The sequence below is a fragment of the Miniopterus schreibersii genome (assembly GCF_964146895.1).
Source record: "Miniopterus schreibersii genome assembly, chromosome: 21".
NCBI classification, from domain to species: domain Eukaryota; kingdom Metazoa; phylum Chordata; class Mammalia; order Chiroptera; family Miniopteridae; genus Miniopterus; species Miniopterus schreibersii.
In genome coordinates, this window is record NC_138123.1 from 4,070,185 (window position 1) to 4,097,181 (window position 26,997).

The 26,997-nt window shown below is 46.6% G+C and overlaps 1 protein-coding gene across 13 annotated transcripts in view; it reads right to left on the reverse strand.

The window, feature by feature from the left end:
• The window catches only part of ESRRG (estrogen related receptor gamma), a 404,445-nt gene that overhangs the window by 97,019 nt on the left and 280,429 nt on the right, over positions 1-26,997 (reverse strand). For all 13 annotated transcript variants that reach the window (XM_081123847.1, XM_081123852.1, XM_081123851.1 and 10 more), the window contains 2 exons: positions 22,874-23,289; positions 5,026-5,142 (listed from right to left, as the gene is read on the reverse strand). In XM_081123847.1, coding sequence (XP_080979973.1) covers positions 5,026-5,142; positions 22,874-23,276 — 520 coding nt within the window. In that variant the 5' untranslated portion in view covers positions 23,277-23,289. The remainder of the gene's footprint in view (positions 1-5,025; positions 5,143-22,873; positions 23,290-26,997) is intronic.

Genomic DNA, 26,997 nt, shown 5'->3' on the forward strand with positions numbered 1-26,997 from the left:
TTCATTTCTAATGCAATTGTTGTTTTTGATAAAAACATGTACCTGGACAACTGTTTCCGAGAACCAGACTTGCAGTGGGCCATGTGATGGCCTGAGACCCACATGGATTAGATACAGAATCATGGACAGATCTTCATAATATTAGTACTTTGATTTTCTCCATTTATAAATGGGTAAGACTATAATACCCCACTGGTGCCTGATGACCTACCCTCAAAATAACTGAGGCAGGGAGTCAAGTGCCCTCCTCTCTACAAAGGCCAAACTTATAAGGAATTTGGTTCTTCAGTTCACCTTCTAAAAACTGAAACCAGAGCGCAGAACCTTGCCACGAGGTGAAACGTTCCTCTCGGCTCCAATTTCAACCTAAATGTGTCGCCCACTGTTTCACAAAAACAAGCCCCTGGGACCAGGGTCCCAGGTAGTAAACAGCCTGAGTGCTGCTGATAATTATTCACAACAGCTGACAGTGAGCAAGTTCGTCCAGAGTTTATGTTGGGAGCCCGAGGACCTCCGAGCGGGATGTCACCCAGAAAGATGGTCTCGTCTAATCGCCACGTGATACCGGGACTTGTCCTGACATCTCTCGCAGTGACGGGAAACTTACTGCCTCTGACACCGTCCGTTCTATTTCTGGACAGTAAGTCAAAAGCTCAAAGCAATGAAGTGAAACCTCATTAAAAAAAAATTAAAAGTGGGGTTTACTTAAGTCATCTTTTAAAAGCTTAGTATCTCCTAATATCCATAGCCTCGAAAGGATCCCATGCTAAATATATACTGGAATATCCGTATAGTTCACCAAAAAAACCCCCCAAAAATCAAAACTATATAAAACACACACAGGGCCCAGATCTGCTATAAAATCCAGACTCCCTCATACAAATCACTGTGAGAAGCCCAGCAAGGAACAATCTCTCTTAGCTTCCCTCTGCTCCCTGCAACGGGGAGATACCCACCCCTGGGGGTCAGCAAAAAAATCGAAACCCACCTGAAGCACACAGTCCGCAGCCTAATGCATATTAAGCTCTCAAAAATGGGTCCTTACTTTTACCTGCAAAACCCTTGCTATTCATTTTGAGACGCTGCATATCCACAAAGCACAACAGAAGAATCGCCGGCTGGCACCTGCACACGAAATAACTTTTCGTGGCCCCTTAAATAGACTCCCCAACGGCTCAGTGTCAAGACAGAGCTCCCAGGGAAAGGTGCTCTCGGCGGCTGCTTCTATTATAACTCGGGAGTTTTGTTTAACACTCTGCATTAATGAGGGAGCTTCTTAGGATAATATTACAACAGAGAGTGCACGAAATACCAGGGAGGTCAGCTCCGTTCTATTAACTGTCATCTAACACAGAAATATTTTCCTCGAATACCATTAAAGCTTCCTTTGTTCTGCTTTTTGAAGGCAGCGAGAACCCAAATTTCCCCGCCGATAATTCATGTTTTCGACTTGGCAACATAATGCTATTCGGCTTCAGGAAGAAAAGAAAAGAAAACTCACCTTGGCAATGTCTTCTTCAGGGGTTTTTACAAAAGATATTTTGTTAGGACGCGTTTTTTTAAGCAGGTCCTTTAAGTAAGCCAAAACATAGCTGCTTGCCACTAAGTGACCTGAGTCGCTTTATATATATTTTTTTTAAAGAGGCCCTACCTGGGAAACGCTACACCCTTTAAATGAACATTTTATGAAAATGGGAGCTGTGCAACAGAAGGGTAATTAGACGGGGAAGCTGCTCTTCGCTGCTCCTGCTGATACGGTGAACCCAGAGGACGCGGAGTCCCTGCTGCCACATATAAATCAAGACGCGAGCTGTGGATGCAGCAAAAACAGTTCTGGGATCATTTTTCTTCCCATCCTGGGGGCTTGCGACAACTGATTGGAGAGATGTCACCGCAGCTAAATGAAGAAATCTGTGCTGTCTCTTGTACCAACGCTCCTCCGCTTACGACAGGGTTTGGGTCCTGACAAACCCATGGGAAGCGGAGAACATCATTCGGGGAAACGTTTTCAACGCATCTAACCTACTGAGCATCAGGGCCCAGCCCGGCCCGCCTCAGACACGCCCAGGACGCTTCCATTAACCCGCGCCGGGCAGAGCCATCAAACACTGGCTACGCTGCAGGGTGGCCCGGCTGACCCTGGCGGCCGATCGAGGGCCCGACCAGGAGACGGGCGCATCACTACCGCCCAGCACCACGAGAAAGCGTCAAACTGCCTATCGCTCGCTCGGGAGAAGATCAAAATCCAAAAGCCGAAGCACAGCTTCTCTCGAGCGTGTATCATTGCTGCATCACGGCAAAGTCGAAAAATATCCTGCCAGGGCCCGAGTCTAGGTCCACCTGGCCTTACAGCTTGACCCGCCCTGCGTCCGGCAGCCACAGCTCGTGCAGACGCCGCCTTCGCTCCAAGCCAGGCGCCGAGGAGCGCTGAACCCACAGTAGCTTTTTATTATTGTTATTTTTTAAATAGATCTTTATTGATGTCAGAGAGAAGAAAGGAGAGGGAGAGAGAGAGGGAAACATCAATGATGAGAGTCATGGATCGGCTGCCTCCTGCACGCCCCCGACGGGGAATTGAGCCCGCAACCCGGGCCTGTGCCCTGACCGGGAATCGAACCCCGATCGCCTGGATCTTAGGTCGACGCTCAACCGCTGAGCCACGCCTGGCCGGGCTACGGTATCTTTTTAGATACTCACACTTTATTTGCCAACACTATTATTGCCACCGTCCTTTTACTGACGATGACGCTAAAGATTAGAAACATTAAGGAACCATTTTTTTTTTTTAAGGCAAAGGATAAAGGCCTACGTTTGGGGGCATGAAATAACTACATTAGCCCCCACACGTGGGCATGGAGGGATATGATATTGTGCAGAGACGTGGGTGTCTTGCTCTCATTTGCAAGAGTCAAAAAATAACAAAAATAACCGAGTTGCCGAGGTGAAATCCATCATAGCAATAAATAGCCATAAGCCCTCCATCCTCTGATGGGTGAATTCTACACCTAAATAAAATAATTATTGCTTTCATAAAATGTCTCTGTTTGCCACTGACAGAGAGAAAACTGAACCCGTAGGCCCTGCAACTGCCTTTAAATAACCAAGGAGAAAAAATCAAAATAAAAATAAATCTTGACCAGATTTATAGGGGCGGCTTGATGAGGTCTTGCTTTTTCCCTTCAAATCAACAATACCTGCAAAAAATGAAAGGTGCATGTGGAGACCAGATATCTTGTGACAGATGGGTTCTCTGCGACCTACAGTACAGGATGATGCCGGAAAAATGATGCTGGCCCATCATTCGTGACGCTTACGAGCAAAGCAGAGCCCAGTGTAACCACTCGGATTTGAAGAAACGATCATTTTTTGAGTACTTCTTGAAGTTTTAGTTTTATTGTGGACTTGTGCTGTTTCTCCACACGACTGTTTCATTGCTCCAACTTGGTAACCATTCTTTGACTCAAAAATTCTAACCTTAAAATCAAATGTCATTCGTTCAGATACTGACTCATGAGAAGGCGTATCCGACAAGAATTTAATTATACACAAGGTGATGTAACTGGCACTGGTCGCCCGCTAAGCCATCGCTTCCCTTTGGGACCCCACGTCGTTAGCGGAAATGGCGACGGGCAGAACTGAGGGTTATTATTGTTAAAAGAGTGAAAGTCTCAGTTTTCTATTAACCACCCTTCGCATAAAAACTTCATTTCCCTCAGGCACCGCTTTAGCTAAGATGCTTTTGGCTACTGGAATAAAAAAAAAAATACCTGTTCAAGGAAAGAAGGCCCCCATCTGAGCTGTTGAAATCTGATTTCATTTCAGGTTCGAAAACGAATGTTGTTTTTTTGTTTAAATAGATTTTGTCTGTCGATCTCCAGACCCGCTGCGCCATCCGCCTGTATGGACCGCTGTGGTCAACACCGGGGTTGTAGCAGCAGATTTTATTACGGGCTGGTAATTGAATTGAACAGGTTTACATTTGAATAGATTTACTACCTCATGATCTCTGACATACTGCGTGGGACTGAACTCCCTCTCCATCCATAAAGATACGTTTAAGACGCACCGTTCCCTCCGGGCTGGGAAGGCGAGTCTTGAGCCAAGGAGATGGCCACTCGTAATTGCGCATTTATATGCGGGGTGCGATGCTGTATTTCAGAGTTGTTTTTTTTTTCAAGTACAAAAGAAAAAGAACATTCCATATTTACTCATATCCACTCCACCCTTTCTCTTTGGAGGAAGGGCCCTAGAGAACCGGTATTTGCCCATGGAAGTGGGCACCAGGGGTAGAGGAAAATTAGTTACTATATGGGTATATCAGCCACAGCCGCAATTTCCCTGAAAACAGCCCCCCTAAAGGCTAGACGGCAGCATCTGAAGAGGTGTGACTAGCAGATAAGCGCGGGGCCCATTCCCTTTCACCAACCATGTTTCATTAAACACAGTTCACAGCTCCTCCGTAGCTCTGAACCCCCTTCACCAGGGCTCCTGCTTGAAAACCGCAAAGGGGAAAATACCGTTTTTCTACCTCCTCCTTACACCCGGACGGGCACACGGTCGCGAAAATGACGGCGGTAAAACCACACCGCTCAAAAAAATGTCTCTCTGGAAATGGAGGCGTATCCCAGTGTACTCCAGATTTTGAAAATAAAATAGAAATCAATTCAAAAGCTGTTTAATTAATACGCGGCTTTTATAAAATTTTTAAAAATCGACTTGCTTTTTTGAAAAGAAGGATTTCTCAACGCCTGCCTTCTGGAAACGACAAGGGTAAGAAGTTCCAGAATCACCCCAACGTACCTGCTGGGCCGCGCCGCCCGTCACAGGCGCCCTACCTTGTCCCGTCGACGTCAGCAGCCAGCCGCGGGGTATCGGAAAGGTCAGAGAGGGAAGGAGCATCCTGCCCTCGGATTCGGGGTCCTCACTGTGACCCCCTTTTTCCTGGTTTCCCTAACACTGTTGCAAATCGCTTGTGCACCCCCTCCCTTCCCCACCTGAAGCCCAGGGTGCCGGCAAGGGCCTTACCTTCCTTCAGCATGCCCACTTTCAAACACTTCATGAAGCGGCAAGCCTGGCAGGATTTACGTCGACGCTTTGTGATTTCACATTCATTCGTAGCCGGACAGCTGTACTCTATGTTACCTGAAACACAGGGTGGTGAGAACGGGAGCTGTTAGATGGGCAAGACCAGGAAAGCTACCATGCCCAAAGCAATGGATGATCCCTGCCCCTTCCCGCAAAAAATAAAAAAAATAAAAGCCCATTGGCCTCATGAGGATGTGACAAGTGTCATGCAGCTGGATGCTCTGTGACAACCCCTGGAGACGCATTGAACAAGGGGAAGATATCTGGTGAAGGTCTTCAAAAAATTCCCTTTAAAATCAGCCTTTAAATCACGATGCTCAGTTCACCTGGGCCACGGTCCAGTCTCCCAGGATCTCAGGCTCCAAAAGAAATTTCAACGCAGATTATTTCCATAAAACCACAAACATCAAAACTGTTTTCTTGTATTGTCAAGCCTGGCTTCCCTTCTTTTTTTAAATTAAAAATGTTTAATGTTGACATACTTGCAGGTGTCTCCCCTGTCCCCACCCTTTGCCCACCTCCACCCACCCCCACCTCTCCCTCCCTTGGCCTTCACAGAAGGGTCTGGATACAGGTTCCTTAGCTAAGCGTGGATTTCCTTGGGTGACCAATGTTGGGATGCATCAGGCTTATTGTCTTTCCGATTAAACGTCACTGTGGCAAATAATCAGCAGGCTAATTTGGGACCCTGCAGAAGCTCCTACAAGGCAGCGGCTGAAGTTACCCGCTTGCTGCTGCAACGCGAACCACAGCCTTACAAAACAATTTAATGCTCCGCAAATGCTTCTTATTGGTAAACAGCGATCGTCGCTGTCGTCATCACGCTTGCGACACCCCTTGAACAACGAAATCCAAACACTCCAGCCCCATGGACGTGTCATAAGTAAGAATAAACCGCGATGAAATTATATTTTCAATCCCTCGCGGTTTACATCCCTTGCAATAGTACCTACACATTCGAAATGATATGTAAGCCAGAAGAAGATCCAAACTTCATCTTGAATTTTTTTTTTTTTTCCAATTAGTGGCAGTGACAACGTGTGGGATGAGCCCTGGGCCTGCCTACAGCTTTGTAAAGAAGCTGCCTTTAAAAATAAAGCCTCTCTCCCCATCAGCTCCCGCACGCAGCCCTGGAAGGTCCTCGGCTCCTTCCTAACCCTTTCCCCTGGTGATTAAGTGCATTAGTATCTTAATGAAAATGCATTCTGTTTATGGCCCTCTTGGGAGGGGGGAGGTCATCACACCCAATGCATAAATTGTCATCGGAGACGGTCCGAGCATAATTGCAATTTTGCTGCTCTGCATCTGCAACACTCGGGGTCCAGCCGAGTCCCCTGAAACATGCGTGGAGCCTAGTAATTAGCATAGAGGCTGCCTGGGACCAGGGCATTGACGAAATATTTCAGAGTTAATCACACTTTGTAAACACTGATTTATATTGACTACCTTTCTGCAGACTGATGCCTTCTCAGTAAATATCACATTAGTGGGCTGCAGGGTAGTATGGACTCAAACCCGTGGCCGCTGCTAATTCAACAGGAGTAAGGCCTAGCCTCTGACGGCCGCCAAGGGTCGGCTCCGCACGCGTGACTTCATAAAAAAGGGGGGCTGCGCATTAGAGCTCGAGATACGCCTATCCAAACAGTCTGGCTAAGTTAGCATTCTAATTCGGGACATTTATAACAATAAAAGCAACTACTTTTTAACAGAAGAGGTTAAATAATAAGAGCAGTATTAATTACATCAACAGAAGCACACCCATCATCTTCTTAGGAGATATTCACAGAAATCCAAGGATAAGTCGAAGGAACCAGACTGGCTGAGTCACGTCTGAGAATAAGGGGATTTAGAATATAACTGTAGATAGGCCATTTCTCACTGCAGAGTTTCTTTAACCAGCGCCAGGAATTTATTTGGCATCAAGAGTGTGTTGCTAGCAATTGCCTACGGGTTAATGAGGATTCTACTACCAGAACCTTCCATGGGCGTGGCCTTCCCTACCCTTATTTAAAAAGAAACCCAAGTCCTTGCTTTCTTAGGAAAAGCTCAACAATGACCAGTGAGAAAGGAAAAATATATATATATTTCCAAACAGGATTTCTTCCAATTTCTATGCCTGAAAAGTCAGTCCGGAGGCAAACTTTGTTCACTCTCCAGTATGGCGGTGTAAGCACCAGCCCCACACTTTTAAATGTTTTTTTTTAAAAAAATTAATGTTAGAGAGAGAGGAAGGGAGAGGGAGAGAGATAGAAAGATCAATGAGAGAGAAACATCACCGATCGGCTTCCCCCTTACTGGGGATCGAGCCTGTAACCCGGGCATGTGCCCTGACCAGGAATCGAACCGTCGACCTCCTAGTTCATGGGTCAACCACTGAGCCACCCCTGCTGGGCTGGTCCCACATTTTGAACCCAGTGCTGAAAACTTCTACTGGGATGATCCACCATCCACCCCACTCCCCCACTCTCCAAATCCTCATCATCTCTCCTTTCCAGCTGGTTCCCCTTCCTCCTTGACAATCATACTCTCACCCTTCACAGCAGCACGCTTCCGGCCGGGCCTACATCGGGCGCGTGTGAGCTCACCCCTGGACCACCAGCCGGGCACGTAGCCTCCCCTCGGTCCCGGCCAATCCATGCCACACACCTCACTACCCTTCCTCCGCCTCCGATCGCTTTGATCAATCACCATCGTGATTTTGTTTTGAAAGTCAATAGATTCCTATGGCCTCCTAGATTCAAGGTATAATATTAGACCGGCTAACGAAGTCCCAGCCAATCTAACACTCGCCTGCCTGCCCAGCAACATAACAATTATCACCTTACGCGAACTTTCTGATGCAGCCATGTGATTTATTCTCTTTGGCTGTGCCCTTCAGGCTCCCCTCGGAGGATGATCTATCTTTGCCCCTCTTTTTTTTTCCTTAAAATTACTTCCAAGTCTCAACATTCAACTCAAATCCCAGTCAAATCTTTCATGAAAATGTCTCAGCCCAGCCTAGCAGAAAATGACTTCTTGGTTCTCATATCTTTTCAGGTCCCCTCATCATATCCAGACATGCCATATTTTGTTACACCTTTTCACATGCATATTTCCCATTAGAGGGTGAGGTCCCGGCAGCATAGAAACCTTCCACGACAAAGTAGTGCATAAGCAAAGTAATCCTCTTAGAATAGCTTCGTATTTTCATGAGATCTCAAGGTCATTTTTAGGAGCATCAGTCATAAAGCGGTGATGCAGTGATGCCCACAAGGTCAAGGGAGTGGGATACCCCTTATCAGGAAGGGATCTGAAGGTCACTAGCAAAAACCACCCCTCAAATCAGGAAAAGTAGAGGAACATTTAGTTCACTTTCAAAATCTTGAAAAGTCGCTTTGACAAAAATGGAAATGCATGACAAAACAGGGAGAGATGGTCAAGAAAAATAAAATAAAATACAAGAGCTTCTGGGGGGTAAAGGGTGAAAATGGAAAAAAATGCAAGAGGCCTTAAAGGAAATAAAAATACATCTTGATATGAACTGGATAACAGTGAAAGGAAAATATAAAATACAGATAGATGAGTTATTTAATTTTTATCTAATTATAACACACTTTTCTTTTCTTTTTTACAAAATAGGTACTCTCAGAATTGTAGCCACATAGGAGATTATAGTTAGGAGTGATTCGACAATAGTAGCTAAATCTATGAATGACTGTGTTAAAGATTTTAAAATTTCTTCCAAAAACAGAATTGTCAAATTGTCACGAGACCGTTAGACAGCACACAAAGAACTATTCTAGCTTCTTTTCTCGCCGTGACATTCCATAATTCTTCAATGACAAAGAGAAATGCAAAGGCAGGGAAATCTCTAACGGTGCCTTAGAATGAAGTCTTGAAGGAGGAACCCGTCTTAGTCATCAAGGGACCCTCAGTGCTCATTGCTGAGCCTGGAACTGTGTGTCCTGCACTGGGGTGGGACAGATGGACGTGGTTCCTGCTCTCGAGGAGTCCACGGTGCCACAGAGGAGACAAGACATGTCAACAAACAACAATACAACCAAGTGTTGGGTGCGATGGCCCTGGATGCAGGACAAACACACGCTGGGGAAAGTCTGCGAGCTCTCCACAGGCACAAAGGCTGGGGCTATGCTGCGAGGAATTAATAAACGAAGACACCCTCCCAAAGCTGCAGGAAACACAACATTCCTGTAAGAATTTCCCGGTGAAGAGATGGAAAACATCGTGGTCCTGAGTGCTTTCATCAATCATGTATATTCAGCCTAAGTGTACGGAAATTGTTTACTATGAAACCAGGTATCCTTCAGCCACATGACCTGTTTCAATAAGCCTGCCTTGACATCCACGGATGATAACCTTTATTTCACTAAGTAACCCTGGTTTATGTCTTGGGAAGAAACACAAAACAGCATCATTCTAATAACTTACTAGCTGGAGGAAAACCTCGCTCGTTTCTGAGCCCTCCCATCGAGCCGCTCGGTTCATGCTTGTTGGCTACGATCGCCCACCCAACAGAGCCTTTGATCCACGTGCGAGTCCACAGGGCTGCTGCCCTTGAAAAACCTTCCCTGGTGCTTTTGCTACTCGATAAAGCAAGCATTTATCCAAAAAAAAAGTGCTGCCCCAAGCACCTGGGTAACAATGTCCCATCTATTCCGGTCATGGCTCAACAACACGACTCCCAGAAGACCTACGATCCACACGGGGCGCTTGTTTTCTTCAATTCATGAAGGTGGAAACCAGACAACAGGCTTTCCAGCGGCCACCGTGGGCACCTGGACGGCTGGCGGTGGACAGACACTCAGACGAGGCCCAGTCACCGCTCACAGCCTGCGCTCCTTTTCTTGGATTACCGCTTGCTATTTTCTGGGACACATTTGTTAGATGGCACCGGGGACCGAACTGGGCAGCCACCGATGACAGGATGGGAACTGTCCCAGCTTTGTCAAGAGCTGGGGGAGTGAGCTGTGCCGGGAGAGAGGGAACCACACCAGCACGGTAGCCGTGGGGTTTTAAAGCCGGCTCAGGAGAATGACGGAGCCGCTTATAACATCTCCTGGCGGCTTCTCAGAAAGTCCTGGGCTCTGAGTCCTTAGTTCTGAGTCTTCGGTGCAATTAGTTCGCAGGCGACACAATTCTCTCACTTACTGCTTAATAGAGTCTTGCAGCTCACTGGTGGCGGAATGACAGGGCGCATGCGAAACCCCGGCCCTGGGTGCCAGTCGGTAATCTGCGCCCTCCTTTCAGTCGCTTAATGGACTTTTACAGTTTGGCAGTGAAGGGGCTGAGTGATGGAAATTAGCACAGCGTCTCAAAATAAAAATATATGTCAAATCCCGCCGCCCGCCTCCACCCCCGCACGCAGTGAGATGCGCGGCCTCCGGGTCCGTGCGTGTGTAGACATCGCAGTTCCGACGCCCACTGGAGAGCCTCCGAATAGCTCCCCAATGGTTTTAATTTTATTAACAGAACCAAATGGCTGGCGGTGACCCGCAGGGCACTCCAAGTGGGGTTTATCCAATTGGTTTCCAACATTAAGTGATTTAAAAATAATGGGATTTGCCTCGGTACACAAATACGGGGCATTAAAAATGGGCAGGCAATAATCTGTAGTATTTTTGTTTTAAATGCCCAAAAGGAAAGGAAAAAGTCCCTCTATCTATGGGAGTAAAGGTTTTTCCATAGAGAGAAAACTTCCCCTTCTTTCCTTTCTTGTTTTTAATGCTTGTGTCTAGCTACTTTCTGCTAATTTAATCTGAAATTAAACAAAAAACAACCACTATCTACAGCTTAGATTATATAATAGGGAGCAATAATTGATTACATATCTGTAGCAAAAAAAGTTATAATTCCATCAATGTGCATTTAAGTTGAGTGCTGATTTTTTTTTCAGACTACACCCAAAGCTGGACTTCAAAAGAAGTCACCTAGAGACACTATCTCCGCCCCCAAAGACTTGTGGCAGCTTTCATGAGAACTGCCACTAGAACCACTTTCCAAACTGTAGAGGGGGGGAAGAATCAAATCACACTTCATTCATCTTTACCCAAAACAAGAGACTCCTCCTCCCTACACGATGTGATGCCAAAGGGTTTCTGCCCATTGTCAAATTTTAAGTCTACCTAAACACTGCCAAGATCTCCAGATCACTGAAGATGACATTTCGAGAATGGAGAATCGGCCTCTGAAAGAGGGCACCCCAAGATTATTACAAAGAATGACAGAGCCAGGGCAGTAAACGGGGCCCTCAAACCACCTGGGAACGTAGGCTGTGGCACTTGGGGTGGAGGAGGGGACTGTCCCATGGCTTAACAGTCACGGCTGGCTCGAAGGAGAGCAATCGCTCACCCAGGGCTATGCCAGAGTCTCACGTTCCTCACCTTTTCGGTGCCCCTCTAGCTCCTAAAAAAAAAATGAGCTGGGAGACAGGCAGGTAGAGAAAAGGTCTCTTGATATTTGGCTCTTTAGATTTCTATAGAATTAGATGCTGACAGTCACGTATGTCATTCATTAGAGTCATAATAGTAAATAAACAGGCACAATTATGCTGCATTTTCACAATGAAACTCAGGCTCAGCTCATCCAAGGGAATAAATGATGCTTTGCCTGTAAGGAAAAAAGACCAGAAAGAGACCCACAAGTATACAGACTTATAAACGCCAAGCAACACCTAGTGACTGCAGACTAAGACCACACAGTCTGGCTTCATTGTCCAGTGAACCGAGCTGGGGGGGGGGCTACTGAGCCTACAGCAAGGACACCGTCACCCGCCTCCCTGTGCTGTGAATCTAACCACAAGATTATATTTCCTTGTTGTATTGAACAAAAGAAAAAAAAAAAGGTTCAGCAGGAAAATAATGCTGTAAAATGAGGTGAGATTCTTTAGCCCTGATTTTTTTTTTCCAGTTTAAACAAAACATATCCTGCCTTGGTTTCCCCCAAATTTGTAAACATGGTCATTCCTTTATCACTTTAATTCTGTAACTATTAACTAAACACCAGGCACTGTACATGTTCACCTAAAAAAAAAAAAAAGGTGGAATTCCCCAAGTTCATTTCTTCAATGAAGCTTTCCCAGGCCCAAAGACCGAGTGCGGGGTCCTGATCTTCAGGTGAGCCCTTCTCTTACCCCGGAACATACTTTTATCACGTGTGTCTTCTGAACTGCCCACCTCCTGTCCCAACTGCACAGTCCCTGAGGGCAGGGACTTCCTCCCCTTGGAGTCCTGTGTCCGACAGGGTGTCTAGTCAAGTCCACGGCCCACAGGGAACACTCATTACCTGTCTGCTTGATTTTTAGAGACCCTGCTCCTAGTTCCCTCATTTTAATGTTTCGCCCCAAATTGTTCATTAAAAAAAAACTATGCAGAGTCAATTACACAGAATAAACCTGAAAGCAATCCACCCACAATGTATCAGCTGGCATAAAGCAACACAGGTCTGTAAGGTGTTAGGCTTCGAAGAGACCCTGAGTCCCAGCTGGCTCAGGCCCCTGGTTCTGTGCAGGCCACCGAGGTGGATATGTACTGACTCACCTATGACTACCTGGCCCTCTTTACAGAGATATGGGCGAGTTAACTGCAGGAAAGGCTAAAACTCAAGCACCCTGATATCCAGTCTACTACTCCTTAAATGCACCCATAAGATCTAACTTATCAATTCCTATAATAAACATTAACGGTGCCAGGCATTCATCTACGTGCTTTACATCTTTGAAGCCCCATATTGCAGATGAGAAAACTAATGCACCGAGACAAGAGGTAACTTCCTCAGCATCACGTGGTTAACAAGTTTCTGCGTGAAGATTTGAACCCAGGCACACAGGATCCAAAGTCTGGGCTCTTGGCTGATACCTGCCAGAGGGGAGGGGCATTGGGGGCTGGGTGAAAAAGGTGAAGGGATTAGTGGCACAAATTGGTAGCCACAAAGCAGTCACGGGGATTAGTCAAGTACAGCACAGGAAATAGAGTCAGTGATGCTGTAGTAACTGCACGGTGCCAGGTGGGCACTGGAAATATCGGGGGACACTCTGTAAGGCGTATGATTATCTAACCGCTGTGCTGTACACCTGATACCAACGCAAAATAATACCGAATGCCCCCTGTCACTGGAAAGTAAAATTTAAAAATAAATAAAATCTGTGCTCTCAACCACGATGCGAGGCTGCCCGACTCTAATCTTAAGTTAAAAGTAATTGAGCGTCGTTTGGCGCAGAGATGAGACGTGGAATTCCTGTCTCCCGAGAGGGTGCTTTGTGTAGCTGGGGTGTTGCTATTGCTGCCGGTTGGAAAGGAAACTGTGATGCCTGGACCGAAGCAGGGGCGGGGTGGACCTTGGCATCGTCCTCCGCTGTTGTCAGAGTCAGGGGGCGAGGGCAGCTGTGGGAGAGGATAGGGTTGCTTTTAAGAGAATGGAATCTCTCAACACCTCGGAAAGAAATCCCTCAACTCAGCTCTGCACCGCTACGGTTTGCGGCCCAGTGTAACTCCACAGAAACCAAACAGACCCGTCGCCAGAGCAACAGGTGTCAGGCTGTAAACAATGCATTTTAAAGATCCCAAAATACTGCCATTGTTCATGGTAGAAAGAAAAAATAATCCATCATCAGGAAGGTGCGCACGAGATCCATTAAAAAAGAATCCTGTGTATAATAGAAATACAAGATTAATAATGTGTTTAGCTTTGACATGATGCTATTTCTTGGAAAAAGACATTACTGTCCTGCAGTGTGGGACGTCCCCTATGTGACATGGGCAGCCACTTAATCTTCATTTTTGAGTTCCTATAGTGTGCGTCACAAGAGTCTTCATAAAAGAGCCCAAAGATGACCTGTCCCAAGAAAGGTGTTATATCTGAGTTAACCCTAACCCCCCAAATTTGCTGTGCTCAGTAGCCAATATCAACTTTTCAATGTTTCTCTTCTGCCTACAAATTTTAAACAATCTGATATGAGTTTGCCTCTATCTCATTTAAAACATAGGACTAAAAAAAACGGAGGAAGGGTTGTTAACAAAATACTCTTGGTGAAGGAAAGAAATGCTAATGAAGTCTCATGTAGCCACTATCTTTGGATAGAAAAGATTTCCGTGTCTGTATTTTGTAGTGACAGCTACCAAATGGCACAGTAAGTCCAGATGACAAGTGTTGGAGGCATTTGGGTCATGCCCTGTGTGACAAAAGCAACTGACTCATGACTCGGTACTTGACCTCATTCCAATCTTTAGATTTTCTTTGTACCAGAAACAAGCAGAAACAAGCAAATCCTTCCCTAACGCTGTCCCTAAGTGCTCCTGTTCTTGAATGCTCTCCATATGCCCAGAACTTGGCCAGAAAAGAGCTGTGGATATAGATCCTTCCTTCAAGATCAAGTTCACGTATTCAACAAGTATGTATCTGGATCCCCCAAAGTTAAGGATTTGGGGAACTCCTGCTTGGGACAAGAGCTGGGAATGGATCTGCACCTAAACTGTAGGAGGCAGTGTATCAACAGTGACAAGCTAAAGATACTGGAGTCTCCCTGGGTTCAAATCCTGGCTCCCCCGTTTTCTGTGTGAGTTGGAGAAAGCTTTTCAATCTGAAGTTACTTTCTTTGGGAATGAAGTGCATGGAGATGGGTCATAACAACTGATATCTCAGGGGGTTGCTGTGAAAATCAAATGAGATCATGTCTGGAAGGTACAGGCAGAGCGCCTGACGCAGAGAGGTATCGATGATCGGCAATAATCACAACACTAACGAGGCTCAGCGGAGGGCCTGGGACGCAGCAGGAGAGCCGAGCGGGACCTGCAGGGCCCGGGTGCTGGTCCTCAGCGCAGGAGGAAGGAAATGCTGGCCTCCTAGGCCTGTTCAGTCAACAGGCGCCTCAGGGGAAACACAAGCAAGAAACATCAAGAAAGAGTAGCGAGTATTTACCCCAAGGGTCAGGGAACTAGGCAGGGCTGCTGGCTGGGTCTGGGGGTAAAACCGGGAAAGCCCGGAGGGGAACGAAAGCTCCCGAGGGGTCTTCTTGTGCCTGAAGATGCCCTCTCGAAATGAAACCTGTGTGTCCCCATGACCTGCTCTGATAGGGGTGGCAGGCAGTGCCCCACGGTCCGGCAATGCCACGATGGGCACATATCCCCCAAACGGAAGACAGGATCTGGAAGAGATACGTGTGCAGCACCATTCACGACAGCCGAGAGGGCAGCGAGCTCATGTCCAGGGACAGATAAGCGACTAGAGAAACGGGCTCTAGCCCTGGCAGCTCTGCTCCGTGGTTAGAGAGTTGGCTCCGAGACTGAAGGGTCTCGGGTTTGATTCTGGTCAAGGGCACGTACCTCGGTTGCAGGCTGGGTCCCTGGTCCAACCGGGGCACACGCAGGAGGCACCAATCCAATCGATGTCTCTCCCACATTGACGTTTCTCTCTCTCCGTCTCTCCCCCTCCCTTCTACTCTCTCTAAAAATAAAAAATCAATGGAAAAAGTATCCAGTAAGGATTAACAGCAACAGAAGATGTGCTCTAAACATACAATGGGACATGATTCAGCCTTAAAAAAAGGGGGAAACTCTGTCACATGCTACAACATGGATACGCTGAGGACACTATGCTATGTGACATATGCCAGTCACAAAAAGACAAATGCTATGTGATTCCATTTACTTGAGAAGGTACCAAAAGTAGTTAAGCCCATAGAAATAGAAAGAGTTGCCCGGCCGGGCGTGGCTCAGTGGTTAAGCGTCGACCTAGGATCCAGGCGATCAGGGTTCGATTCCCAGTCAGGGCACATGCCCGGGTTGCGGGCTGCAGCGGATCAATGACTCTCTCATCACTGATGTTTCTCTCTCTCTCCCTCTCCTCTCCTTTCCTCTCTCTGAAATCAATAAAGATATATTAAAAAAAAAAAAAAAGAAATAGAGAGAGTGGTGGCTGCCAGGAGGTGGGGGGAGTGGGCAATGGGGAGCTGATGTTTAACTGGTATAAAGCTTCAGCGCTGCGATGAAAAAGTTCTAAAAACCTGTGGCACAGGAATGTGCATATAGTTAACGCCAGGGGGCTACACCCTTAAAAATGGTTAAGGCGAAAAACTTCATGCTATGTGTTTATTACGTACTTTTACCACAATAAAAAAAAAATACAATAAATTTTAAAAAGTAAATAAATGCTGAAACATGACTTGTTTCAAATGTACACTTCTATTTACTTTTAGTATAAACTAGAAGATGTGACCGGCATCCTGTCCCAAATTTTACTTTCCTGTAAAAGTTTTTAGGTTGTTATCGGCGAACTCCAAAGACCAGGCCTTCTGTTGTTGAGTCCCCTTATCTGCGACTTCAAAAGCGAGTGAGCTAATGCAGAGTGTAGACTTTATCAGTTCCAAGGTATTATCCAAGTTTATGAAGTTAATATATCAGCAAAATGAGTAATTGCCCTGTGTGTTCACAGCAAAGAAAACGAAATTCTGGCCCGTGACGCTGAACCCCACCCTGCCCTTTAACGAGCAGAAGTCAGCCAGTCATTGTGAGGCAGAAACTCCTGAAACTAATTACCAAAAATGTGATGCTTTCACATCCAAAGGCAGAAACTCCTGAAACTAATTACCAAAAATGTGATGCTTTCACATCCAAAGGAACCTCAGACAACAGAACTCTCCTCACACATTGTTGTTTTATTTTCATTCCTCCCTTTAGGGTGAACATTCAATCTACCCGGATTTAGCCATAACCAATATTGAGTTGATTGCAGGAGGAAGGGTCTTCGCGTATAATTACTTTAACGTATGGATATAAACACATGCATTTTGAAAAACATACAGTAGAAGGCATCACAGTAATCAAGATTTAATTTACTGGGGTGCTCCTTAGACTCCAGCTATTCTAACAGGGTAATTTATTGGCTGTTTCTCTGAATGAAACAGCCTTACTTGTCAGGGCTGGGTTCTGGGGTAAGAGAGCAAGGAGGGAAGAAAGCTATTAGAACGTCCACACAGGCACAGATAAACCGGGCTTGGAAGTTTATCTTGTCATCAGAGAGCAGCCTCCAGCCCCTTCCTCCAAACAGTGGCCAGATAGTGCCAGGTCGAGCAGGGTGACAGGTCCTAGAAGGAAAGTCAAAGCGTCGGCCGCAGCCCACCCCCTAAGAAGCGCCGTTACTGGTGTAAGAAGCCCCCCTGCTGAGAGACAGGGAAGTAAAGGCATTTTTAAAGAATTCATTGGAACCAATCCATGAAGTCCCTCAGACGTGAGCATGTCATCGATGCCAAGTTCCTTCTCAACAGGTCCTTGCTGGGAGGCTTGGGTGGAGTGCCAGGACGGCCTTATGATATGACAAGGCACAGGCTGGGGCAGGCTAAGGCAAGAGGGTGTGTCCCCGACAAAACCCTTGGAAGAAACGGCTTTCTTTTCGCAGAGAGTGACTGACGCAGGAACAGGTGTGTTTGGATGGCTCAGGCGGGTCAGGATACAGGAGGGACAGGGGTGGCCCAGGTGACTCAGGATGTGGGATGTCACCGCGCTGGAGCCCGAGTGGGCAGGAGCTCTCAGGCCAGCTCCACCCACAGCATCACCTGAGAGCACCTTTGTCCCTGCGCTCCTTCGGGGGCCACCGGCGCAGGCGAGCCGCGGGAAACTTGATTTTGCTTTCCTTTGGCAGGCAAACATAAAATGGGCACTATGACTTCTTTCTAACCACTGAGAAATAAGACAGTAAGAGGTCACTCATTTTGTGAATATACTGTTAGTAAAGTTAATTTTGTCTAATTTCGCTAATTATCAAATCTCACTCATTTAATAGTGAACGACAGTTGGACATTTTACCATGACATAAAAAGTTGCACTGAGGCTGTGGCTGGGTAGCTCAGTTGGTTAGAGCATTGTCCCAGAAGGCCAAGGTTGAGGGTTCGATCCCAGCTCAGGGCACATAGAAGAAGCAACCAATGCATGTATAAATAAGGGGAACAACAAATCAAGGTTTCTCTCTCTCTTTCTCTCTAAAGTCAATCAGTCAATCAAAAACAGTTTTTTTAAAGTTACATAGCTAATTCATTTCCTCCCCAAATGCCCCTGATATATATACTCCTTACATGGGGCAGGTCCTTACTCAATGCCACCAAAAGGAAAATGTACCCTAAATGATGCGTTGACTTCGAATGACTTTGAAAAGACAGTAACACAATATGATATGTTTACTAAACATGTAAAATGACAGCAGAGATTCTGGGGCCTCAACTTTGAGCTCCTAGCATCTGAAGGACAAAAGCGTGGTGAGGATCATTAAACTTTCTTCTGTTTTCTCTTCCTAAAGATCAACCGTGCAATCTAATCTCTGAAAATGATCACTCACTTTCTACAACCTGAGGTCCAGCTTCTTGTCAGCCACTCTCAATGCTCCTTTATTTTAATTCACATTGATTCTGGTTTCTGACTAGCTTGCGGAGACACACGAATATATGTCATAGGAACCAGTGAAAAAGACTAGAAAATTCTGATCCCTGAAAACGGAAAAATATTCTGAAAACTGAGATAGATAACAGACTAAAAAAATCATTATGATAGAGAACTTGCTTTCGGTTTAAACAAATGATCTGCAGAGCTGCCTAGGAAGCCTTCTGGAATGAAAATCTTGGTGTCAAGGTTTTCGTACAAGGAAAGAAATTGAGGGTATTTTGGTCAACCGGTTATCCCAGCTATGGCCCGCAGTCAAATGGAGCCCTAGGCATATTCTCACAGGGCCCCAAGCTCAGAGTGGTTTTTATATGGTTGAACAACTTTAAAAATAAAACAAAGCACAGTATGTAACAGGGAAGGTATGTAACCAACAGATCCTAAGATATTTACTATCTGATTCACTATCTGTCCCTTTCCTAGAAAAGGTTTGCTGACCAGTAGGTCTAAAACAATCTCAGTATTGATGACAATGCCAGTTAATTCCTAAAAGTCAGAAAAGACCATGGAAAACGAAACACTCGTTTATCCCAAGAAGTGGGTCTGCCAAGTTAAAACTAAGAGAAATAAAACTGCGAATTATGCCATTCCCTAAGACATCCATTCACATAATATACATTTTCTACCAACAAAGAAAGTCTGCAATACTAAATTTTACTATTGAAATAAGCACTGAAGATAGCTGTTCAAATAGCAGGAACAGAATGATATTTCTCATTTATAACTTGGCAGCATTAATGCACTTCAAAAAACTAGACATAATTGGCATCAAATGCCAGAAAAAAAAACACAGAAAAAGTCAAACTTATAACAAAGGCAAGCTCTGAGTGAAAGCAAATGAATTCTAGACAGTATTTCTTTTGAAAATATTACCTCAATATTTAATTTAATTGCTACATCTACACTTATAAATCACTGAGATTCCTCAAGTCAATTTAGACATTTCCATGGTATTTTGGATTTTAATTTTAGAACATACTCGAGATTTAAAGCGCCCCTTTACAAACCAGGGTAATTACTTTCTCTCAACACTAAGTTAAATAGATGTTAATTTATTATGTTTCTTTGGGAGGTTCCTATGATGTAACAGACAGTTCTTAAGTACCTATTTCCTCCTGAGCTGCAAACATTCTATTCTAAGACCAGAATAGCTGCCTGATGGCAAAGAAAATAAAATGTAACATCTAAGAAAGATCCTCTAGGATTCCTCCTGCTCAGGAAAGAGTCAGCAATTCGGGGTAGAAAAGAAGTCGGCGGCATCAAACTCACAGGCTATGCCCACAGCCTTTAGCATAGGACTTGCAGCAAATGCCTAATTTTTAATGACTCATGTTTAATGTGATGTTTAGGCTCTTAGCAGTGCTCTCTTTAGGCCTTGGCAAGAAGAGCTCCTCCCGGACAGCCCTGGGCTTTAGAAGGCATCTCCAGGGCAAGGAATCCATCAACAGGCTACGGGGACCAGCCAGGCTGGAGCCAGCCCCCATGGACGTCATGATCCTGAGTACCCGGGACCCTCGAATTTCTGGCTAAGTCACGACATGCCCCACTCCAGGACCTGTCCCTAGGCCCATTCTCTGGAAGGTGGCCTGTACAGGACTCCAGGGCTGCGGTGTACTTTCTAAGGCCAGGGGAAACTTAAGGTAAAAATAATAATAATTTCCCACTCATTTATGAATTGAGGCCAAAACTAGAATTAGGAAAAAAATTACAATAAATTAGCAATCCTAGAAAACAACATTGAAATCACTGCTTCCATTGTAACCCTGTTGGACGCTAACGTAGAATCGTCAAAGTCTTCTCAAAAGTGTTTGGTCAACAGAAAAAACAAACAATAACATAAAATCAGACAAACAGAAAACAGCCTTGATTTTTACTTAGTTAAGTGCTGACCTAATTCAACAGTTCCCCAATGATAAGTTGAAAACAGTCAATAAATAAAATATGCCTTTCTGGTTGACTTTCCCCGAAATCTATGATTAATTGCCTTTCACAATCGGAATATCACATTCGGTTTTGGAAAGAACAATTCTCATTACTTGTCTGAAGATGTGCTCTGGATGTATGTTCTTTTGGCTCTCAATGCAAGAATTACGTTCCCCAACTTTTAAAATGTATATGCATAACATATTGTATAACCGATCTTAGAAATACATTATTATAACAAGAAAGAAAGATGCTAACGAGGAACTATTCCCCCTGACTATGCCCTTGGGTGTAGATGTCCCTTGGTCAAGTCAATGAGAGTAGAAGCCACACTTTATATAACGCCCTGGCCATAAGGGCTGGGAGACAGTGGAGAGACTCGGTCTTAAGACAAGTTGCATAATCCTGTCTCAAAGAAGGGAAGGGAGAAGCTAAAACATGCTGCCCGAAGGCTTGACAATGGGTTCTCTGGTCCTTTCAAAATCTGAGTAAGAGTCCACGATGATACCAGAGCCTCGGCCACTTCCAATGCCTTTGGAGTTCAGTCGCTACCACGATTTGGCCACAGAAAGGAGGGGCTGTTCCAATCTCCCTGACCATTGCCACCCTAATTATTACATTACACTTTCACAATTTAATCCCTTTACTTGCCTCACTGCCTTTTCGGGGCTAAGCACGCACCGCGGTGGGCTGCCTGCTGATGTCGCCAGCAGCGTGGCCCCACCGAGCGCCGCCCAGCTGCCAGCTCCAAGCACAGCCAGGCGGGCAAGTCCAGAGTGCTAATCCGGACAGTGACATCTCTGTCTCCTGCTCAGGACCCTTGAGATGCTCCCTCCAACACGGAGCAGAGCTGAGCATGTGCATCGATGCCAAGATCACCCCGCGCTCCGCCCTGCTAGGCTCTTGGTCGCAGTTCAGCATCAGAAGGACTAATCAGGCACAGACTTCCAACCGTGTCATCCGGCCACTGTGCGGTAACTATGGCACAGCCAATAACACCCGGCTCGCGGAGTCGCTTAAGCAACTCTCAGGAAATTGTTTCAAATGCTTCTTCTGTCTTGAGAAAGCACACTGAGGACCCAAGAGTCTAACCCTCTCCGCCAACCAAAACTCCCTGGTCTTCCCTCAACGCCGTAGGCCATTGTTTGAGGGATTCAATCACCCCAACCCACCAACCTTTGGGAACAAAACGCTATTAGATCAAAACTACAGCTCCAGCCGGCGAGCTGCCTGGCTCACAGTAGGTTCTCAGAAAATACTTGTTGGGAAAGCGGGAGGGTCCGTATGCACAGTATTTGTTCAGTTAGCCCCCAAAACGTTGGCTTATCTTTGCGTGGACAGGCCCAGAGCAGTGTAAACTGAGTTCACGGAATCACACGATGAACATTGGAAAGTTTAGATACTCGGTGACTGCAGGATTCTAACACTGTTGACAATGGCTGGCGAGGACCCAAAGACCCAAGTTTTGCAATTTTACAGACGGACAAAAGGTTTCTCCAATGTCCCAAAGTGAAGGGAAGCTTTGCGCCTAGACTGTCGCTTTACCCACTTCACAGGCGCTTTTACACTGATTTTTACCCTCAACATTTAGTTTATAGTTGAGAGGGAAGAAACGAAGGATGCAGTCGATGAAGGGTTTTCGTAAGAAAATGCTAATAAAATATGGCAGTGCTGATCTAGAAAATGGGAAGAGGCAGCTGTTAGAATATTTAGGTGTCCCCCCCCCCCGACCCGGCCTTCGTCAGTGAAAACTATGAAGGGCTCTGAGGCGCTTAGGCTTAAGCAGCCACTCTAATGGGTGGGGGTTGAGATGTTCCGGAGAACCGTGCACTTCAGGTAACTCATCTAGTGCCGTGTTCCTCGGCCACAAGCCAAGGGAGCTACGCAACAGACAACACAAAAGCAATAAGTGATACAACTTCTCCCACTAAGGACAGTGGCCCTGCTCTAACCACGGCCGTGCTCTTCCGTTCCCACCCTTCGAGCTTCACTGGGACAGCAGAATTGGCAGGGGGACCGTTTATTCTCTAAGTCCTTCCCTCTCCATTTTCATCTATTTCTGTCTGACCTCAAGACGGAATTAAGACAGTGACGCCTTAGCCCGTTTGGCTCCGTGGTTAGAGCGTCGGCCCTCGGACTAGAGGATCTCGGGTTCGAATCTAGCCAAGGGCACGTAACTCCGTTGCACACTCGGCCCCCGGCCCTTGTTGGGGCTCAGGTGGGAGGCAACCAATCGATGTGTCTCTCTCACATCGATGTTTCTCTCTCTCTCTCTCCCCATCTCCCTGCCACTCTCTCTGAAAGGCGAATGGAAAAAAATATCCTCTAGTGAGGAAAGAACTGAGACGGTGAAAGTTACCAAACGAGGTTAAGAAGTAGGGAAACCAGCCAAGCAGCCATCACGCGAGGCTGGAAGAGCGCAGGGGCCTCCCGGGGGGACTCACCTTGGATCGTCCTCTTGAAGAACGCCTTGCAGGCTTCGCAGGACGCCACCCCGTAGTGGTACCCAGAGGCGATGTCGCCGCACACCAAACACAGTCTCTTGGGCATGGAGTTGAGCATGTACTCGCACTTGGTCTGGGGGTCCTCCACGATGGTGCTGGAGCAGTCGTCGTAGAGTTTCCTGACGGGCCCGCCGCCGCCCAGGATGGGGGCGGACGGGTAGAGGGGCGGCGAGTCGAGTCCGTTCTGGTGGCCATTCATGGTCGAGCTGTAGCTCCCGCTGGCGTCCGACGAGCCGCCGGGGCTGTGGTGGTTGACGCTGTCCGTCAGGGAGGCCGGGCTGGAGGGTTCCGTCTTGATGAAGGACGAGCAGCTGGAATCAATGTGTCGGTCTTTGTTTGACATTCTGCAGAGAAGCCTGGGACCGAGGGAGGGGCGGGCGGAGGGAGAGAGAGGAGAGAGAGAGTCAATCGCAGGGACCGCAAGAGGGGGAGACGAAGAGATGTTTAAAAAAAAAATAGAGAAAGTGAAAGGGAAGAATGAAAGGAGAGAAAAAACCCAGAATTCGTGTGCTAGAGACACCGCTCTCCGAGCGCCCCCCAAGGCCTGGGACTTGACATCAGTCACGCTCCAGTCGATACCTCCTGCTCTACAAGGAGGGGACCCGCACGGGCCTTGACAGGCCTCCATAAAACTGCCCGGACAGCCCATGAACAAAAGCCCTAATGGGCCCAGTTCCTCCCGGCGCCTTTCTCCTGGCGAAGCTGTCAACGTCTAAATCAACCCTCCACACTCCGAGCGTACCCACGGAGGAGGAGTGATCTGCAGTCCCCGGCACGGCTAAAATGGTATTTCTTTTCACTTCTACTTTCCCCCTCCGCTTTCGGATCCCGCAATCATTTTCTCACGAGCGGAATCAAACTTCTGTTTTTGAGACGGAACCGACGGGTCCGCGGCTCCCTGATGACCGCCGGGCGGCACCGTCCACGAGCATCACTGAGCCTTTTATTGATCTCAGGCGCGCAGGAAATACATCCGCAAGCGCTTTGCTTCCCTGTTCAAGTGGTTCTATTTTATGGACATGGGCCACTGTAGAGAGACATCACCGATAAAATTCTAGCCAATATTTAAGGATTACTTCCTGGGGCCCACAAAACTTAAGTGAAATGATCGCTGTCGCCGCTGAGTCAACATGTTCGTGTGTGTGTGTCATTGGCCGCCGTTGGAGAGATGACTCTGTAAACGCCACTTGAGCCTGCTGTATACCTGTGTGTCCATAAGTTATTTTTAGCAAAGTGAGAAGATGCCAAATTTTGCATTAGGAAAAAAAGGAGATTCGCGACGGTCCCTTTTCCTCCCCATCTTGTGGTCTTTTAACACAAGAGCTCCTGAAAACAAACATGAACATCTATGGTGACCAACTCCCTTATCTAGAAGGAACATACAGCCTGCCTGCCTTTTTGGACCCATAAGGGTTGCAGTTTCTGAAAAGGTAATTAGATGAAAGATATAATGGGCCCTATTTCCTTCCCGCTAGCCCATAGTGCAAAACCCCTTTTAGCAAAGTCCCTAAGCACCTGCTGAGAGCCCACTATAGAAAGAAGAGGTGACAGTTGAGTAAGGGACTTAGATAATTGCTTCCCGATGGAAAGCTGATTTATGGGAATCCCACAGAGCCGTGGTCACCCACCAGAATTCGGGGGCGCAGTCACCGGATAGCCAAATGGATGCAGTCATCTCTTTCGCTATCAATCCGGTGATATTTTATCATCGCACAAATTTCACACTCTCCTCTAGGCCTCCCTCCCCCCACTCTGTTATTTTAAAATGAAGAAAAATATGGAATTTCCTATCAGGGAACGTTAACTGTTCCGAGAAGATCTCAAGAGCAAGAATTTACCTGTTAACCAACGTATTGTACCTTGGACACTGTGTTCTACAGTATCAGGACCCGAGCAGAGCAAACGGGCAGGGGAAGGCCCCCCAAAGACCTCGCCTGTGGCCCGACCACCTACGCTGTCCCTCCCACAAGAACTAGCCAAAGAACAGCATCGCCCCCTCGCCAGCCCGCGGGACACCACGGCGCCCGCTCCTCCCGCATCTGCGGCCCGGCCCCAGCCCGGCCCCGGCCCTGTCCCCGTCTCTGTCCCCGTTAATGAGCGCTGTAATTAATAGATCGCTCTCCTTGTCTCCCTGCACGCACTCGGGGCTAAGCACTTTTCCTCAAGTCAACGTTTGAAAGAAAGCGGGTCGCCGCTGACTTACAACAGCCCTGCAAATCCCTTTTAATTTAGAGCACTTACCCCACCACACTCCACTTATTACCTTATAATTACTGGACTCTCCACACATACATTATGATCTGAGACTCGAGCTAGAAGTTATTAGGGTACTAAAACAAGCGTGTTCCCTGTCCTCTCTCCCGCACTGAATTTCTCACCGCTATGACAATTAACTCTTTCGCATCTACCCGCCCGCACCATGTCTTGATTTAATTTTATTCTTTCCAGAGGAGAGATGCCTGGAGCATCTTCATCACGAAACAGACCATGTTTCCTTCAGACCCTCTTTTTAATTTCTCTCTTTCCTTGTATCATCTCTGGTCAATTCCCCCTTCTCCCCCCAATTTTCTCTCTCTCTGGCTTTTACTCATAGTCTTCTAAAATTTGAAGAGCTCTTGCGTAAGCAGCAAGGCCAGGCATGGCCTCCCCTAGAGAGGACAGTTATCGGCTAAGTCACTAACTGCTTCCGTGTCAAATGCGTGTCGGTCAAGTGCCTGAAAAATCGGGAGTCTCCAGCCAGCTGTGTCCCCCAAAATCTCTGTCCATAACTTTGCAATAACTTGGATGGACTCAAGGGAACTCGGGAAGTTCAGGAGTTCAGGGAGGTCTCTGGAGAGAGGCACAGTCTCCTCCCACACGAGGTCTGGCCGCTCCAGCTGTAAATGAACACCTAGAAATTCGATTTGTTTTAAATCCTTAGTACAGTTGCCTTTATTATTTTAATTTTAATTATTTTAAGTTGTACATTCTTCTTTTCAGACAGGAGCAACCTCCTTACTGCATACCTTCGGCCCAATTACAATAATAATAGCTGTGCTGTCATTTGTCAAGTGCTTGTTAGGTGCCGGGCACGAACCTGAGCACTTTACAAAAAACTATCACCAGATTTAATCCCCAAGACAGCCTTGTCGGGGAGCTGCATTACATTTTAGGAACCCGAACCTCAGTCATTTCCTGAAAGCCATGCAGCTGGAAAGTTGAAGAACTGGGATTCGAACTCAGGCCTGACCCCAAAGTCCAGTGCCTACATGTCTGGAGGCCAACAGAGAGATTTTAAAGGTGTTCACTGATGTCTTAAAAATAGCCTTGCAAGTAGGGGTGCAGGAGGCCTGTGTGGAGATCTAGCCCCTCGACAAGCTCAGCCGTGAGCAGAAAGGGGCCGAAGGGGTCACCACACTGGCTGGGGGTCATCCCGTGGAGTCCCCTCTCCAGGGTGGGAGCGACGCCTAAACAGAAGCTCCGATCCTAAGAACACAGTTGCCGCCTAATGACTCCCCAGCTCATTACACTGAACGCTTCCTCGACACCACTGCATTACCCCCTAAAACTACAGCGGCTCTTAATTCTCTCCCCCTCTGTCTCTGAGATTCTACAGCTCTATTATTCAAGCCTGAAATATTCACAACTATCTATAAATTCAATTGTCAGCCGGGGTTTTTATTCTAGCCTTCGCTTCAATCTAAAATTAGAGGCACTAAAATTCGCATTAACTCTAAGAGGAATGCAGTGAATGAGACTTTATTTCAAAAGAACACCTTTTTGTCAGAAAGAGCCATTTTCAAGATGATGGCTCTATCTGCAGCCAGAGAGAATAAGCCCAATTCCACATTGTGCTGTTAACGCAGAAATTGCAGGTCACATCGGATTAATAAAAACCTGAATTTAGTTAAGAATTATGAATAGAAATAGCGTGCTGAAGACGGTGGGAAATATTTACTTTAAAGCCTCAGTATAGTTGCTTTTATTTTATTTTATTTTAAGAGAAATGATCAGCCCTGGCCGGGTAGCTCAGGTGGTTAGAGCATCGCCCCGATACGCCAAGGTTGTGGGTTCGATCCCCGGTC